General features: G+C 47.0%; 1 protein-coding gene across 6 annotated transcripts in view; it reads right to left on the reverse strand.

Moving 5' to 3' along the window:
• Positions 1–706: 706 nt before the first annotated feature.
• The window catches only part of LOC110289655 (N-acetyllactosaminide alpha-1,3-galactosyltransferase), a 67,850-nt gene continuing 50,135 nt past the window's right edge, over positions 707–18,421 (reverse strand). For 2 of the 6 annotated variants that reach the window (XM_029474551.1, XM_029474550.1), the window contains exons 4-8: positions 16,574–16,609; positions 14,343–14,408; positions 13,413–13,514; positions 8,195–8,332; positions 757–3,320 (exon numbers count right to left, since the gene is read on the reverse strand). In XM_029474551.1, the coding sequence (XP_029330411.1) occupies positions 2,627–3,320; positions 8,195–8,332; positions 13,413–13,514; positions 14,343–14,408; positions 16,574–16,609 (1,036 nt within the window). In that variant the 3' untranslated portion in view covers positions 757–2,626. Of the gene's footprint in view, positions 3,321–8,194; positions 8,333–13,412; positions 13,515–14,342; positions 14,409–16,573; positions 16,610–18,421 lie in introns of all 6 variants that reach the window. The other 4 variants (XM_021155949.1, XM_021155950.1, XM_029474554.1 and 1 more) reach the window with 4 other exon arrangements.

The following is an 18,421-nucleotide window of genomic DNA, read 5'->3' on the forward strand; positions in this document are numbered from 1 at the left end:
GTGGAAGAGGGGTTTCATACTAAAGTATTTTAAGTGTGATCCAGACCCTACTCGAGTCTGCCTGCAGAAGGAAGTCTGTCCTGGCTGCCTTCAGACCAAGATGTAGAACTCTCAGCTCCTTCTCTGGCACCACGTCTGCCGGCATGCAACTCAATGATGATAATGGACTGAACCTATGAAACTGTAAGCCAGCCCCAGTTAAATGTTTTCTTTTATAAGATGTGCCTTGGCCATGTTGTCTCTTCACAGCAAATCCTAAGACAGAAGTGCCTAGGCCCAGGTCACCCCTCAGACAGTCACTCCCTCTTACGAGATGGACAGAACCAATGACTCCAGACAAGATAATCCTCTGCAAACACAGCACTCATTTTCATAGAAATAAGATTCTCCAGAGACCAGACGGCTGGCGAGAAGAGAGCCACATGTCCTGGATGAACACAGGGCAGCTGGACAGTGCTCTCATAGACTGCCTTTTCATGAAGGCTCTGCCAGATGATCTCACACATGTACACACACACACATGCAGAGAGAGAAAGAGATTGAGAGAGAGCACACTTTATAATTTGAGAATAAAGCCGGCCCTTTGTAATCTTGTCTTTGTGAAGCACATTCAAGGTATCTTAAAATTCTTTATGATTATGGACAATCATAATTGACACTTCTGAACATCTTCAGGATACAATGCATAATCCATACCAGACCAGAATATACTGAGAAAATAATTTATTCAATTATAAACAAGAATTCTTATTTTGAAGAATGTCTAAAAATTACCTTTAATAAAATCCTAAGTTTACTCATTAGAGATTTAAACTTGGATCAATTTTATTTAAAAAAAAATCCCCTCAAATTCCCGAGCCTTTTTGAAACGTTCAGACCATTGAACTGTCCCACTTTAGACTGATCCAGCACAACGTGAGTGACAGACAGGCAGAATTTTTAGCAGATGTGCAGGCTCTGCTTCCTTTGGCAACTCCCATCGGTTCAGGAATTCTGTGGGTTTTGTTGCCTCTCGGTGTGTGACCTTTTTTGTTAACAATTGAAAAGTAAGAGGTAGAGCCCTGTGGACAATGGTAAGATCCTTTTTTTTATAGAAACCCCTCATGCTGTTCACCAAGGTGGTGCAACGGCTTTTTAAATAAACTGCTTAAAGGTAGAAACAGATGACCTAAACTGGAAGACAAGCAAAATATAAATTTATGCATACACAGAAACACAGAGCGACAAGCCCCTTTGCAATGATTTCCTTAAATACCCAAGTAGAGCAACGGTTCTCAACTTCCCTAATGATATGACCTAATGGCTGACCCAAACCCTAGAATTACTTTCCTTGCTATTTCCTAACTGTAATTCTGCTACTGTTACCAGTCAGAGTGGAAATATCTATGTTGTTTAACCGTCTTAGGTGACACCTGTGAAAAGGTCATTTGACACGGTCCCCCAAAGGGGTCGCGACCCACAGGTTGAGAACCACCTATACAGGGGCTCCTGCAGGCTCTCAGAGCAGGGAACGGAACCTTCAGCAGCTCCATCGTAGTGACTGCGTCTCCCATTGCCATAAAGTCAGTTCCTATGTTGTCCAGTACATCTGGCTGGCTGGCTGTCACACTTGCATAGTACTGAGAGCAGGGGAAATGAGGTCATGTAACAGGGGGCTTTGTCTTCGGTCACCTGCTCCATATAGGCCTCCACACTGGAACACGATGGGCTGAGGAACTCGGAGGTTCAGAGCAGGTGGTAGGACCAGACGATGGCGGATTGTCTTCTGATATAACAGGGTGCTGGTCCTCAGTCCGCTGAGGTACTCTCCTTCCCTGATACAGTCACACCCTCTCCACAGGGGTTCAGCACACAAAGCTAACAGCGTGAATATGATTTGGGCAAAACAAAATGAACATGCTTTCCATTCAATTCCTGCTGTTAGTCATCCTGAAGAAAGCTGTCTGTGTTTGTAACTCAGTTCAATCACCAACCCCAAGCCCTATGTCCCTCTAAGTGGTCACCCCGCCATTTTTCCTGGACTCTGAACATGTGCCACCAAAGTACCTATTAGCACTCTCTGCCTCCTTTATGCCCAGGACAGAAACAATAGCTTAGTGGAGCCTGGACTGCCAGCGGCTCCTGGAGCCATCAGCTTTTACAGACTGATGGTCACATTGGCATCCTTATTAAAGTTCTCTGGCTGCAAAGCCTCTCTGTGTTGCTTTGGAATCTCCACGAGGAGGAAGATAATGAAGCCAAAGGGATGGAGCCGCCCAACTCCGACACAACCCACACTGTTCCCTAATGCTTCTCTCAGCACCTGGCCTGTGGTGAATTGTATGACAGACTGGGCAGAAGTTTCCAGCATCTGCTTTTCCTTTGTCAAATTAATTTTGATTTCTAGAATCAAGTTTCCCCAAAACCCAGAATAAATAAGAGATCACTGAGAATTTACACCTGATTACTACTTGCCATAGACTCTTTCTCACATATTACAGGCTCAAGGTGTCTGGAGAGATCATCTGTTTGCCATGGTGGTGGGTTTTGGTTTTGATTGTTTCTTTTAAAAGTTGAAATCAAGTGTTGCTACTTGTTTGAGGAATTAGCCAGAATAATAGTGTCAAGTTTCCATCACAATTTGAAGTCAGACATTATTTCTTACCAAATTATACTCTTTTGTCTGCCAAGCTATCTTGACACTTTTAATATCGGAAGGCAGGCCTATATGATAGTCCCAGCAGTACTCTGGAGATAGGATTTTAGTGGGTTTGTTGAAGAGGAAGTATTTGTTGAGGTGGCTCTCATCATGCCACTGGGCTTCTATGTCATGTTTCTTGTCCTGGAGGATCCCCTTAAAGCACTCCCTGGTGAGGTTGAGAATGTGAATGGGTGTTCCTCCAAAAATGGCCGCGTGGTAGTAAAAATCCCCCTCTCCGAATGGAATGTACGCGGCCGACAGTTCCCGCCTCTCATAGGTGAACTCCTCGGGACTGGCCTTGTACCACCAGGCCTGGAGCTGGGCTACCAGCTGGCCCAGAGTCTCCACCCCAAAGTTGTCTTGAAAGACTTGATCCACATCCATGCAGAAGAGGAAGTCGACCTCGTGCTGGATGTGGGCCAGGATATGCTCCCCGATGGTCTTCATGCGCATCATGCTGATGTCCTGCCACCTCTTCTCAGACCTGATCTCAAAGACTTGTAAGGAGTGCAGAGGGTTCAGGTGCACAACAGGCATCCTGGAGGTGTCGTCCATCATGACGTAAAATATGACCCTATGGCCAACCATGAAGTACATGTCAGCAGACTCCAGAAAGTCTTCTAAGTAGTGCTCAATGTACCTGAAACAGAGAGGGCTACATTGAACCACCACGGGCTATCACACTTATATATGGGTACATATATACATGCAATACCATATGTAACATTACAGTAGATGATCTGTGTTGTATGTTAGGAGGGGATGGCTTCTCCACACACCACTCGCCACTAGCTGGTCACTGGGTCCTTGGGGAAAGTGGTATGACTTGTCTCACTGCCAGCTTTGTTAAGCAAACTGGGGATGCACAGCCCCAGCCGTGTGCTCTTTGATGCCTGCCACCCTGAGAGCTCGGTGCCCTCGACTACTCTGCTTTGCAGGAAGCTTCATGCTAAGGCTCTGTTCTCTGGTTGAGAAGCTGGCTGTCAGAGAAGGAGCTAGCTCTTCAATATCCAGAAGAGGCCAGTGTATCTGCTAAGCCAAACACAAAGGAAATTCTTCCCAGAATCCTCTGAGCATTCAAAACGCAACCTTACCTTCTCTGTGAGGTTAACCCCAAACACTAGTGCTGTCAGCCTCCTCTGTGACACCGAGGATGGATGTTCATAGGATGGACATCTAATTCCTTACTGCATGTCCATTCTACAAACCTCTCACGGGCTACCCCAAACACCAGTGGACCATCTAGACAAAAACCATATTATGATTCCATTCATATACTCGAACAATCTCAGACTGCATCTTATTTTTTATTTATTTTTTTTGGGGGGGAACAGTGGGTCATGTGTACCAGGCTATCCTCAAACTTACTATGCAGTCTCGGATGATCTTGAACTTCTCATAGTCTTGCTAGGATTACCAGCAGGACATCTGCTATTTTTAAGGTACCTGAGATCAAACCTAGAGTGTCAGACCCACTATGCAGCCAGCCACCCAAGCTACAGACCACACTACAGTTTACTTATATTTTAACAATTTTATCTTTAAAAAAAATAGCATTCTTTGGGGTTGGAGAGATGGCTCAGCATTAAGAGTAATAGATGCTCTTCCAGAGGACCTGGGTTCAATTCCCAGAATCCTATTCCATGCACCCACATGACAGCTCACAACTGTCTGTAGCTCCAGTTCCAGAGAACCAACGTCCCTCACACACATCCATGCAGGCAGGACACCATTGCACATAAAATCAAAAACAGATAAAATGTAAAAAAATAATAGCATGCTTTAGAATAATTTTGAATTCTGAACAAAACTGAGCAGAAAGTGTTGAATGTACCCATGTACCTCCTACCTGATATACGAATAGACTTCCCTACTAGGGCCACCAGTGCTCCTGGTGGCATGTGTGTGACAGTTGGCACTCACATTAACATAAGATTATACTATGTTATACTATGGTTCATGTTGGGAAGTGTGCAAAAGCATGGTATCAGCAAAATCCACCACTATTGTATCACAAGAGTTTGACTGCATTAGAACTCTCCTAGGCTCTTCTTTTTCTGCCTTTCTCTCCCCCCAGCTGCTTACAGGCACCATTCTTTTCCCTGATACCATAGCTTGGCTCTTCCAGAATCAAAGTGGACAGTATAGATCTGTCCTATTTGGGGACAGATTGCTCTGACAGAACACAAGACCAGAAGCAAGTTGGGAAGGAAAGAGGTATTTGGTTTCCATGTCCACATCATTGTTCATCCTAGAAGAAAGTCAGGACAGGAATTCAAGCAGGGCAGAACCTGGAGGCAGGAGCTGATGCAGAGGCCATAGATGGGCTCTGCTTACTGGCTTGCTCATCATGGCTTACTCAGCCTGCTTTCTAATAGAACCCAGGCCCACCAACCCTGGAATGGGACCATAGACAGTGGTATGGTCCCTCCCCCATCAGTCACTAAGAATGTGCCCTACAGGCTTGCCTGAGGCTGCATTTGATGGAGGCAGTTTCTCCATGGAGGCTCTTTCCTTTCAGATGACTCTAGCCTGTGTCAAACTGACACAAAACTGGCCAGCACCAGAACCTTTCCAGCTTGTGTTCTGCACTAAGTAACAACTGACAAAAACTTCCTCCTCCTTCTCTGGCTCGACAGCTCACTTTTCAGCAGGAAATATTATCCTATTGTCTGAATTGATCCGTTCATCTTTCCATTTGACTTGTTTGCTCCCAAGTTTTAGCAGTTACAAAGAACATTTCTAAAAATATCTACATAGGTTGTTGTGAAGACATGTTTCAACTCATTTGGGGGAACACCAAGGAATCTGACCAGAAGATTATGATCAGAGCATGTTTTGTTGTGTAAGCAACTTCCGCAATTTCTTCTGCAGTGGCTGCACCATTTTGTATTCCCAACTAGCAATAAAAATGATTCCTATTACTTCACATATTTTCCAACATTTTATAGTATCAGTATTATTTTTATTTTTCTCATTTTTATAAATATCTCTTGTCAATTTGAATATTTACTCAATCTAATGACACCATATTGATCATTTTACAAGCTCAAGCTATAGACCGTCTTCCGAAGAAATACCAAGGAGACTGCAGGATGAGGGTTTGAAGTCAGAGGGTCCTTGTGCAAACCTTACACAGACATGGACCACAGACAGTTTGCTGAGCACACAAGTAGCCAATCACAATGTTCTGAATGTTTCTTTTGTTGCTGTTTTGTTTTTCTCAATGCTTGGGTTTTTCCAGTGCAGTTGGAACAAATTGCACTTTTTATTTTTGGCATCAGGGAGCTCAAAGGCTTCCAGGTGTGACTCTTTAGATGGGCGAATAGGTCTGAATGATCCAGGAGAGCCTCTGACAGGACCACGCGGGATAGAGGTCAGGACACACCTCTGTACTTGGACCTCTAAGGAAACCCAGTGTGCTCTGAAGCTAGGGAAACAATCCTTAGGAGCAGGGCAGGGAGGGCAGTGTCACTGCAGTGTCTAGCTGTCAGCTTAAGAGGTTAAAGTGCTGCAGGTAGCTCCGGCATGGAGCCTGAAGACAGGCAACGGCCAGTCCCTAAGGTCCAGATGCACATTCTCTGGCATTCACTGTGGCAGACTTGCCTAGCTGGGAGCACAGCTTTCCCCCAGGAGGTGGGAGGGATCACAGGGCTCTTGTGGTGATCTGGCTTCTGTTTTTCTGCAGAGTTGTGATTGGATGATTGATAGCATTGTGGGACAGTGGGCAACTTTCTGTTCTTTTAGGGAAACACTAGGATCAAATCAATGTGCAATGTGGCTGTCTTGTGGCTTCAGTGCCCAGAGGCTTTGCTGAGTTGAGCCCTGACTCCAATCCCTAAACAATACAAATGCCTCTAGTGAAATGTCAAAACTCCACAGGCACTGCTTTCCACTGGATGGCATTAGGCTCAGGGAATGAGCACACTGAGCAATGTCAGGACTTCCCAAAGCCAAGGAGGACTGATGGCCCCTGGGAGGGGATCAGGGGATATAACCACAGCATCTTCTGTTAGGTCCCGTCCTGTGAAAGCTCAATGGAAGGTCAACCTGCTCCTTCTGCTCCTCTTGTCTATGGCAGGGGAGCCAACTTCCTGTTGATGTGTGTGTGTGTGTGTGTGTGTGTGTGTGTGTGTGTGTGTGTGTTTAAATCAGAAGTACCAACACCAAGGGCCTGAGGACAGAAAAAGAAACAAGCCAGAAAGACTTTTCAGTAGGTAAGGGTGCCAGACCTGAGCATTGAAGTCGATCCCCAGAACCCATATAGTGGAAGGAGAGAGCCAACACCCCTAAATTGTCTTCTGACACACCCAAACATCCACACCCTGTCCGTGGCCCCGGGCTTTAAGAAAGGAGGAGCATTTACATCCCAGGCAGTCAACAGCTGGCTTTTGGGGCCTTTCTAGAAAGGTTCTGAAGGCAGGAATGGTCTTGGTTCTGGGTACCAGTGGCATTGAAGAGAGTCTCCCTCCCTTGTGTGGTGGGAATTGGTGGACTTGCCTCCTGTTTGGTTTGGAACCCAGGAACAAGGGACCAAGGTGCTTATTTTACATAGCAAAGCAAGCCTTCAGGTTTTCCCAGCATCCCTCAGTCCCTACCTGACATACCTCACCCCCGTGCCTGAACTTTCCAGCCTTCCCCCTAGAGGTTCTTGCCTTTGTAATCCAGACACTTTGCTTGTGATTATAAAAAGATAAAGAAATATAAGAGTATGTTCTATGGGGTGTGGTGAGATATGGGGCAAGGGGGTGCCTTGATGGATCCATGCCAAGGTGTCCTTTCCCCCTGAGGGACCAGCCACATGGCGGTATAGTATAAAATAGCATTTATTCAGGGCATGGGCAGGGGAGTTAAGAGTACTAGAGGCAGAGAAAGGCAGAGAGAAGGAAAGAGTAAAGAAGTAGAGGCCGGCCATGACCATGGTGATAGAGGAGGGACGGGAATGGGGAGAGAGGGGGAGCAAGAGGCAAAAATAAGAGAGAGAGAGGAGGGGCAAGCAGCCCATTTTATTGTGGGCCAGGCCTACCTGGCTGTTCCCAGGTAACTATGGGTAGGAGCATACCTGGATGTTGCCAGGTAACTGTGGGCGTGGAGTCCAGACCGAATCCTGTCATGCACACATTTGCACTCTCCTCCCTCCTCCCTCCCTCCCTTCTGCCCTCTCTCTCTCTCTTTCTCTGCCTCTCCTTCCCTCCCCTCCCATCTCTCTGCCCTTCCTCACCATACTCCCCACAGTGACATCTCTGGCCTCAGTCCTTGGGGTCAGTGAACTCACCTGAGAGCAGCTTCCCAATAAACCTGTATTTAATATAATCTACTCTGGCTTGGATTGGCTCATTCACTGGCAGAGAAATAATTCACCTACTATCATTGTTTTTTCTCAGCCATTCTAAGAAAGAAGGGGGAAGTCTACTGTCAAATTCCAGCCTTTGTGGGCCCCTGGAGCCCCTCACAAATCCTTTGATGCTAGAACAAGAACAAATCATCAAGGGTGAGTTTGTCCCTGATGCTTACTTTCCCACAGCAAACACTGTCAGCCCCACAGTGAGTTTCTGTGTGGCGTAGTACTTTTCCAGCAGAGCTGTGTCATAAGTGCCTTCCCACACAATGGGCGCCTTCCACGGGGTCACTGTCAAAACATCCGGGCGGTTCCTGGTGAGAAGCAGCATACAACACTGAGTCAGAACCATTACACTGAGGTGTGGTGAGAGACTGGCCAAGGAAGAGGAGGCCAGTGACTGTCCCTGAATCTTGACTGCATGAAAGACAGGAAGCACAGTCGGGGTGGAGTCTTGGCAAGGGCCAGGCACAAATGCATAGGGTACCTCCAACTCTCTTGGAACAGAGTGAAGTACAAAGATAGTAGGTCCTAGATGGGTGAAATACAAATTGGGCAAGCTTGCTTCGCCTTGCAGCATTTTCCTGTTATTTAAACCTAAACCTCACTGGTTCCCAGTGCTGTTGTCTGCAGTATGGACAGTCTGGCCCTTATCTGCCTAAAGTCACACAGCTACTAAGAAGGAAAGCTGAGACTTGAACCCAGAGTCTTTCTGTGGAGTCTAGTGCTTTGAGCCCCAGTTTTCATTGCTCCTTAGATGGACACGTGCTCAGCTGATAAAGTCTGGCTAAACCCCAGATTTGCCTTTGTCCATTCAGTAGCTACTGCAGCATTTCGTCAGCACTGAACTGTGATAGGCCAGTGTGGCACTGGTATTAGGAGCTCACAGGAGCCAGCTCTGCGGGGTGCTCGCCTGCAGAGGTTTACCCTGGTGGGAACATTTACTCCCTCCCCAGGCTGGCTTTATTGAATGATGGTATTTCAAAACAAAAAGGAGAAAATAAATAATCATATGCAGATTCTCTTTCTCAAAAGTAGCGTTTGTGAATGTTATCTCCCTCCTATGTCAGAGCCTCATCTGCTGGGTTGTTGACTTTGCTGTCAAGGAAGGAAGGAAGTCTCGAGTAGCTCTAGCCCAGCCAACCTCCTCAGTCTGTCTTGTTGCTGTGCGTGAACCACAGTGTTGCTCATTGTTCTCGATGAGCAGATGATGTTATACTGTGGTTAATGAAAAGACTAGGCCTGTATTTAATGTGTCGTGTATACCAGGAGCTAAGTACAGGCCTTTCCCTCCTGCACTTAGCCCCACACCAGCCATTGCCAGCACCCACTGTCAAGGCAAGTGAGGCTCCGGAAGGGGAAGGGGGCTGAGCCTCTTCATTTTCACAAAGAGCCAAACTGAAGTTTAAGCACTGGCCCAGAGAATGGTGGAGTGGAAACCTAAGGGTTCTTTGGAAAGTCAGTTAGATGGTGTTTTGCTGGGGCAAACATGTGAAGGAACATTTCGTCAAAGTGGACACAGGTGAAAGACTAAGGCAGACTAGTGAAGGAACAGTTCACTGAAGCAGACAGAGGAGAGAGGATGTTCTGCTAAAGTAAGAATGTGAAAGGACTCATGATGAAAAATTCTTTGTATTGGTCTGCCTTACACTGCATAGTTGAGGTGCATTTGTTGGGACGTCATAGAGAGAAATGCACCCCAAAAAAATTCTGGTGGTGTGCTGTAGTTTGCTGCTGCTTTCAAGGACTTAGCTAATTAGATGCAAGTGCTGAGGCAAAGTATGTGGAGGACACGTGATGGTTGGAGGGTATAAACAGGACGCCATGGAGTGACGGAGACAGAACTTGGCTTGCTGGTACAGTTACCTGTGCAACACTTGTGACTCTTGTGTCTTTCCTGATCTTCACTTCCCTGAGAGAGGCAGAGCAGAGACCTTCTCTTGGTGTACCTGTTAGTCCTTCCTGCTGACCCGAGCAGAGGCTGAGCCTGCCTGTCTCTGCTAGGTCATGTAACCACTGTTGCTAACCTGACCACCAAACTGGACTGCTGGTGTATGTGAGGTGTTTGCGAGTGGATGGAGCTGGCACTCGCTGCCTGCTGACCTGTGAACTGAACTGCTGATTTCCAAACACACAGACAGGAATTGCTCCAAAGAACCTTTGTAATATAGGTCCACTTCCCCCATATCCTTTCTTTTCCATTACCTTTGGTGGGTGGTGGGTTACAAGGAAGGTTAAAGCATTTAAGAACTATCATTAAAAATAGGATTTGAAAAAGTTAAAGTTATAAAATGGCACCCAGTTCTCCCCCTGAGAACCTTCAATACAAGTGGGTGCTCAACCCTGCCATGCCACTCCTCAGCTCTGTGGCCTCTTGGGCCCTGTTGCCGCCCGACCAAACTGAGTGGAAACCCAGTGTCCACCTTGGCTATTTGAAAGTGAGAGCCTCCTTTGAGCAGGAAGACAAAACAGCGCTATTAAAAATTAAAGCAAAATTAAAAATTGAAACATTCTATTTCCCGGTCATTAATTGTTCAGTTCCACTGGCATTTTCAGCATGTCAGTGACGTGTGACCGAGAAGCCAGACAACAGCCTGAAAGTGCAGGTGGGAGCAGGTGGGAGGCAGGATCAGGGGATTCCAGTTTCTAGGGCGAAACTGTGCCTGAATCTCAGTCATCAAAACCCACAAGCACATCCCCTCAAAGAAGCCACTGTGATACTGTCAACTGCCTGAGCCAAGACTACCACGATAAGGTTCTAAAGAGTGGCAGGAAACGGTGCTATGTGACACTCAAATGCCCTCCCTTCTGCACCGGGCACTCAAACTGTGTGACCTCAGCATGGCCAGGCCCACCATAGGGGGCAAAAACTTTAGGAAAATGACCACCTCCTGCAATAGAACAACCGGGTCTCTAGGTTACTAGGAGTTCATGCCCAACTGTATGTCTTCATGCACAGGTACATTAATGGTATCCACGGGTTAGCTAGAGGAAGTATGACAATTCTGTATATTAGGCTGGACAGGTGGCTCGGCAGGGAAAGGCACTTTCATAGGAGCTGACAGCCTGAGTTTGATCCCAGGAACACACACGGTGGAAGGAGGGAACCAACTCCCACAAGTTGTCCTCTGACTTATACATGCGGGCCTTGCCACACACAAATAAATGAATCGATGTTTAAAATTCTTATGAAGCACACAGTAGACTGAGGAAAGATGTGGGACACACATCACACAAGCTGTAGAATCCCAATAGAGAGATGATGTCAGCACAAACAGGGGAGGTGGCTATGGAAGGGAGAGAGGATGTGGAAAGAATCTGAGAGGGAGACTTGATAATAGAATTTTACTGTTGGTGAACAATGGAAAAATTCTCCCACGCTAGGACTGAGGTATTTAAGAAGATGGGAAATGAAAAAGAAGAGGTTGGGGCAGAGCTGAGACATCCACAGCAGCCATCTCTAACTGTCTAGCCCTGGGGGTTGGGGGTGGGGTCTTACCTCCATAAGCACCATCTCTAGCTGTCTAGTCTCTGGACCTCATCCCCATCTAAGACGCTTAGCAAAGCTGCAGTGCTCCCAACATTTTACACTCATAGTGTCCCAGGCAGCTACCCCATGCCCAGCCTATGGTAGGATACAGGCAGGATGGAATTCTCAGTCTTGCACACTGGCATGAATCTCCTGAGAACTCAGTGGACTTGCCAGGACATCTCCAGTTTCTCCAGAGCCTGAGATCCGTCAAAAAGAACGAGGCACTGTTCTCTCCTTTCTTTACAGCTGTGCCTGCACCCCTTGAGAGGTCTCTTTCTCTGCCTGCTCCTCCAGTGCTGAGACAGAACACACCCAGTCCCACTCCTCAGCCCCGATGACCTCATCTATGACTACAGATCTCCCTGTTACCTGTAGCCTAATGATACCTCACCTTCTCCAGCTCATCTTCAGCCAAGCTCATAAGCAGCTGAGGCTTTCCACCCAGAAACTCCTTAACACATACACAACACAGTGCCACCTCTCGGGTCCTAAGCCTGTGGCAGTTCCTAATGTCCATTTCCTAGAAAAACCACCAGTCACAAGTCTCCCAGGGCTGACAGTCGCCCTGGGCAGCTCGGATCACACCTTTCCAGTCAGCGGATCACATGACCTTAACATCTACTGCCCCCTAGGACTATGAAGTACACACACCCAACCCTGCTCTTCCTCTACCCACTTCCCACTTCCTGCCCATCCCCTCTCCTCCCTTCTTTCTTGTCTTCTTTCTATATTAGTCCTTGGGATCAACCCAGGGTGGCATGCATGCTAACTACATACTCCGCTACTGAGCTAAGAAACCCCAGTTCTAAGATGAGGAACTTCTTAAACGTATCATAGTGTCCCCAACACAGTGCCTAACACAGTATTTTTTAAAGCTTTAATTTGAAAGAACTGCAAGTTTGGTTGTGATCAAGTGAAGAAATAGTTTATATTATATGCAAATAATACACATATGCACAGAAACAAAACTCTACTTACAAACACTCATCCTTAGGGTATGCACTTTGATCATCTCTTATACTTCAGTGCTATGTGTAGGTGTGTGTGTGACGTGTATGTAGTATGTGGGCATGCAGATTCCACAGCCCACATGTGGAGGTCAGAGGACAACTACAGGTGACAGTCCTCACTTCCCACCATGTTTGAGGCAGGGTTTCTTGGGGGTTCCCCACTTCCTAAAGCAGCCTGACTGACCTAAGACCTTCCAGAGATTCTCTTGTCTGTATTTCCACCTTTATGCTTGGGCTCACACACGCAGGCCACTGCATCTGGCTTCACACAGCTTCCAGGGGTTCTGACCTCCAGTTTGCACACTAGCGCGGCAAGTGCTTTGCTCACTGCACCAACACTACCATTCCTTGATTGTTTTTAAAGTCTGTTTAGGCTTGATACTTCGGTTGCTTTCTGAGAACGTGAGTGGGTAGCGAGCAGCAGTTTGGAAAACACCAGCTACCATTTCCTAGTTTCTGATAGACACGAGTTCTCTGCTTGTGTACGGAGGGAATTCCTGGCTCTGTGACCTCCTAGCTCATAATTTCTACTTCATGGATATGTTTTAGCTGAATCTAGAGAGAATTTTCTTGGCTCACCCCAGACCTTGTCATTTTCTCAGCAGCATCCTATGTGGCCTGTAAAGTCCTTAACACCCAGTGTTTATGTTTAACCTACCACTGGCCATTTCCTGTTGCAATTACCACAGTGTTCAGTCTGGTTCAAAGCACCCAGATCTTAGTGCCTTAGCCAAAGCCCATTGAGGAAGGTCTACCTGCTCCTGCCAGCATCCCCTCCTGCCAGCACCCCCTCAGCACCCCCCACCCCAATCTCCTGTCAGCTCCTTCAGGGTGCGTAGTCTCTGTCCTTACTTTGGATTGAACCAGTCCCATAGCTGAGGCTCTTCAATGCGGTCTCCATTTTTACCCTTTTCTCTCCGTCCTTCTATGTTGTCTTCTTGATAACTGTGGGTCCTGTGGACAAAGGTAGGACAAAGTTGGTAAGGACAGGTGGCTTCCATGACTCGTGTCTCAAGGGAAAGAAGGCATCACTCACACCACTGGGTGGACTGGAGGACAAGGGAAAGAAGGCATCACTCACACCACTGGGTGGACTGGAGGACTCGGCACACTGACCCCTTGATCCCTACACACTTCTGATAAAAGGTACAGCATTTGCCTCTCTGGCCATCATGCGGGTCAGGGGTTGAGGTTCTGTAACCCTCAGTTATTTCAGAAGTCGGGGAGATGTTTCAGAACAGTGCTCCAAGGGACATTTCTGTTCTGTGTCTATTCTGAAATTTCCACTTCAGCCTGAACTTCACCCTTAACTGGAGAAGAAAGGGCAGAGGAAGGAGGAAGGCAGACAGGAAGGGGAGGAGGAGGGAGTGGGAGGAGGGGGAGGGAAGCAGGGAGAGACTCAGAATTCCACTTGTAAGTTAGCCTCCTCTGAACTGGTGAGATGGCTCATCCTGTAAAACTACTTGTCCTGAAAGCCTGAGCGTCTGAGTCTGGTGATCACACACTGGAACCCACACTGGAAAGGCAGATTTTCCTCCTGAAAGCTGCCTTCTGACCTCCGACGTGTACTATGGTGTACACACAACTGCAATCATACACATGTCATACACACAAACACCACCCACACACACACACAATAACAATAGAAGCTAACAACAACAAAAACAACAACAGCAATGAGGAGACTCCATGAGTGAGTCCAGTGAGCCAGAAGGAGGGAGTGAGGAGGCCATGGGTCCTCTGTGGGTTTCAGGGACTTAGGAACCCATCCTGATCCCTTACCCATTTTTAAACCAGCTTGGGAACCACCATTCCTTCTGCCGTCTGCTCTCACCAACCTCTGGAATTCTAGGAAATGAAAAAGAATATAAACACATCTAGAAATTGAGGCGGTCCCGAACTTTAAGGGTCGGGTATCACTAGAAAAAGTGAACATCAAGGTACAGCTCATGGAACACGGACACGCAAAAGGCAGCTGAGCTAAAGGCAGAGAGTGGACTTGAGGAGCCTCAGCTGTGCCCTTCTGGGCAGCCCTGAGCACTCTGCTCATCCCTGGGACCCCTGAAGGATAAGGGGAGGGAAATCAGAATGGTGGAGACCCTGCAGACATGAGAGCCTGTGGTCACGCTCTCCTCCTGTTAGTGGAGTGACTTCGGCAGACACTCACACTGTCTAAACCGCCACGTGCTTCTCTGAAATGGGTAATCAATAATAGTCCTTCCACGAAGGGATCTGTAATGACCAATGAGACAGCAGATATGCAAGGGCCTGGTGAACATAAAGCGGCTGTAACGAGGGGTAATATTAAAATAAGAAAAAGCACCTTCCCAAGAATGACTGCATGTGTGTGTGTGTGTGTGTGTGTGTGTGTGTGTGTGTGTGTGTGTCTGTACACATGCATGTATTACAGAGATTAATCTGAGAAAAAAATCCCATTGCCCAATCAATAAAAGCTTCAGGAAATCTGAAGATTGACAAAAGAAAAGTTAGAAAATAGTTATATATCAATCTTAGCCCTGGCTTTTGATAATTATGGTTGAAGTCTCTACTTTCAGGTGTCTCTGGTGAGAGAAAGTTGGATGTGGTGACAAGGTGACTCTGAACAGGCACACAATGTTAGGGACCCTGTTTGGAGGTGGGGTCCTGGCTTGTAGCTCTGGCTACCGCAGCCTCCCCCTCCCATGTGGCCTATGGCAGAGACAAGAGGCTCACTCCACCACACCTGGCTAAGAAATCCACTCTAGACCTCAATTGCCTCTGGAAATGTCTAAGATAGTTAATGAATCCAAGATGTGCTTATAACAATTGGGAAAGAAAACACACACACACACACACACACACAAGTCATAGGAAATAGAGAAAGGCTGACAAGATATCTCAGTGGGTACAAAGGTACTTGCCACCAAGTCTGATGACCCACTTTCAATTCCTGGACCCATAAGAGTAGAAGGAAAGAACCAAGTTGTCCTCTGATCTGCACACACACACAAAGACACACACACAATTTTAATAAAAGAAATATTAGTGGATAGGAAGATTGCTCAGTGAATAAAGTGCTTGCTTCAAAAGCATGAGGACCCAAGGTCAGATCTCCAGCACTCTGACAAAATCCAAAGCAAGTGGTGCAAGTGTGGAACCCCGGCACTTAGTGGGGGTAGGGGGTGGAAACCAGGAATCCTGGGTTGGCTGGCCAGCTGGTATAGCCAAAAATAATACACAAATTCAGTAGGAAGCTTTGTCTCCAAAACTGAGGTACAGAAGAATAGAATAATAAACGTTACTCTCTGGCCCACACTGGTACATGCATAGGCAGGCATAACTACGGACACCCACTCACACCCGTGCACATACCACACACATACACCAAGAAAATGCCACTGGTCCATTTGGTTACCCAGTGTATATTTTCACATGACCTTGACAATCTCAAATTAAAGTTTCATGTCTATTGTCCTCTTTACAGCTGAAGTGAGGGCTCAATGGGTTTGAGTGTGTGGCTAAGACCTCTCAGCAGGTAAGGATACAAGCCAGGTGTAACACTAGGGAATGAATTACACCTAAATGAAGGCTACGTGTGGTGAAAGCTGTTACAAATTATTTCTTCTGGGCTTCCTGGCCACCATGCAAAAGATAAGAAACTGGAACTTAACATAACTCCTCCCTCAGTACCTCACACCAGCACTGAGGGTATCCACTACAGCATACAGTTCCCTGGGTTCTTTTCCTACATCAACCAAAAATGGTCCCCATGACAATATTTGAGGGGAGTCCCCTGAGCAGAACTGAGGGCAAAACTCATCACTATTCTACAAAGACCAGTTTGGGGACTAGCAGAGTGCAGCCCTGACCCCAGGGCCCTAGCACTCCTCCCTGTCCTGGCCTCTCTCCTTCTCCCTTTACTGTGGCCTGAGCACTACATTGGCTGGCTTGAAGAGAGGAAATCAACTTTAGAGGCTAAAAAAAACTCAAGTGATCCAGACATCCAATAGATACACAGAATTCAGAACACTTACTTTGTGTGATATATCCACAAGAAAGAGCCTTCTGGGCTAAGGACAAATAAGAAATAGAAACACGTCATATACTTTTAATTCTCAGAAAGGCTTCACTGCAGTGGTTTTCCTTAAGCATTTGGGTTCTCAGGGGATTCCCACAAGCATCACTGAGGGACAGAAGTGGGCATCCAAACACTCTCAATTCTTGTTTTTATTTGGGGGATTTTTTTTTTGCCCCTTTCTTTCTTTTAAAGTCACCCAGCTGTTTGTTACATGACAGGAAGGTCCTCTTCCACCACAGTCCCAGAAGCTGGGCAATGAGGAAGGCGGGGAAGGTGGAAGCGCCACAGCCAGCCATCTCAGGCTGAGGATTCTTCCCCACAGGAAACAGCCCGCCACATTCAGCTCAGATCCCTTCTGCTGAGCAGCCCCCATGGGTGTTGCTTTAACCAGAAGGCTAGGCCAGCTACAACTACTTTAGGGCACTAGCTCTCATCAGTCTTACACGTGCTAGGCAAGTCCTACACACCCAGTGCTGGGGCTCATGAAAAATATACAATGTAACAGAGAAGGTAACATACAGCAACATAAATCCTGGCTAGGGGATTTGCCTGGGAAGAACTGTTAGAAAGCTAGTGTGGCCAGAGAGCAGCAATGAGCATAAAGAGTTGGTGTGGAAAACAGTTAGGAAGTGGGCAGTGGTCAAGGCAGCCATGGCTGGTGACAGTGCTGACCAGAGAAGCTACTGGAGAATGTGTGTGGTGGCTTGGTGTCTCTAATTCCAGCCTTGAGCAGCAGAGGCCACAAGTTTGAGGCCTCCCTGCTCTGCATAGCAATGACCAATGAGAAGTGTCTCAAAAAGATAGGACTTAGTGCCATACTGAGTAATTTGGTGCTGGGCAGAGGCACTGTGCCTAAACCCTATGGCTGACTTTGCTCATCCCATCGTTAATAGTTGTTTCAGATTCTACCAGGGTCTCTTTGGCTCTTATCTCCTCTCCCCACTTCCTCCCCACACCAGAGCTCAAGCCTCCTCCTAGGGAGCAAACATCTGCCTTCCTGCCCTGTTACCTCCTCCAGCTTTGCCCCAAGATCCATACTCCAGGACAAAGCCCTAATGTACCTAGCTCCTAAATCAATGTATTAATGTAGTGCCTTGGTGAGTCTAGCCATGCACTGTTCCACGCAGTTGACACACAGTGGCTTTGGGAATCCTCACACCACTCTGTCCCCAGCCTTACTCTGAAGGGCAGGGGCAATCCATGAGTTTTCTCAAAGTCATTCTACTAATGAGGTGCAGAACCCCACATCTGAGCCTGTGGAGTAACTCCACATCTTACCATAGGAGGAGGAGGAGACAATGAGAAGGGGAGGAAGGCAATGAGGAAAAAGGGGGAGACAATGAGAAAAGAGGGGACCATGAGGAAAAGAGGGCAACTATGAGGAGAGAGGAAAAGACACCCAACATTCAGAACACTACTTGACATAGGGTCACTATTTTGTAGTTAATGTTTGCCATCTTGTCTTTAACAGCCTTCCTTCTAAATTTTACCATCTTCTCCCAGAATCTTCCAATGATATTCAGGCTAAACTGTCACTTTAGCAGCACTAATCCTCCAAGGCACAGCTCAAAAAGTCACCTCTTCTGTGCCCTCCCTGATCTGATCCTGGCATGGCACTTGGCCCACAGAATGTGTTTTATAAATGTCTATGAATCTCTTTCCAGGGCAGGCAGTCTCTGCCTCCTTGTCTCACAGTCTCTCATGGTCTCCTCTCTACCTCAACGCCCTTCATTCACCTTAAATCACAGGTTCCTTATGCACGGATCTCACCCAATCCATACTGTAATGCCCGATGGTGAAGGGC

This window comes from Mus caroli, chromosome 2 (genome assembly GCF_900094665.2).
Source record: "Mus caroli chromosome 2, CAROLI_EIJ_v1.1, whole genome shotgun sequence".
NCBI classification, from domain to species: Eukaryota; Metazoa; Chordata; class Mammalia; order Rodentia; family Muridae; genus Mus; species Mus caroli.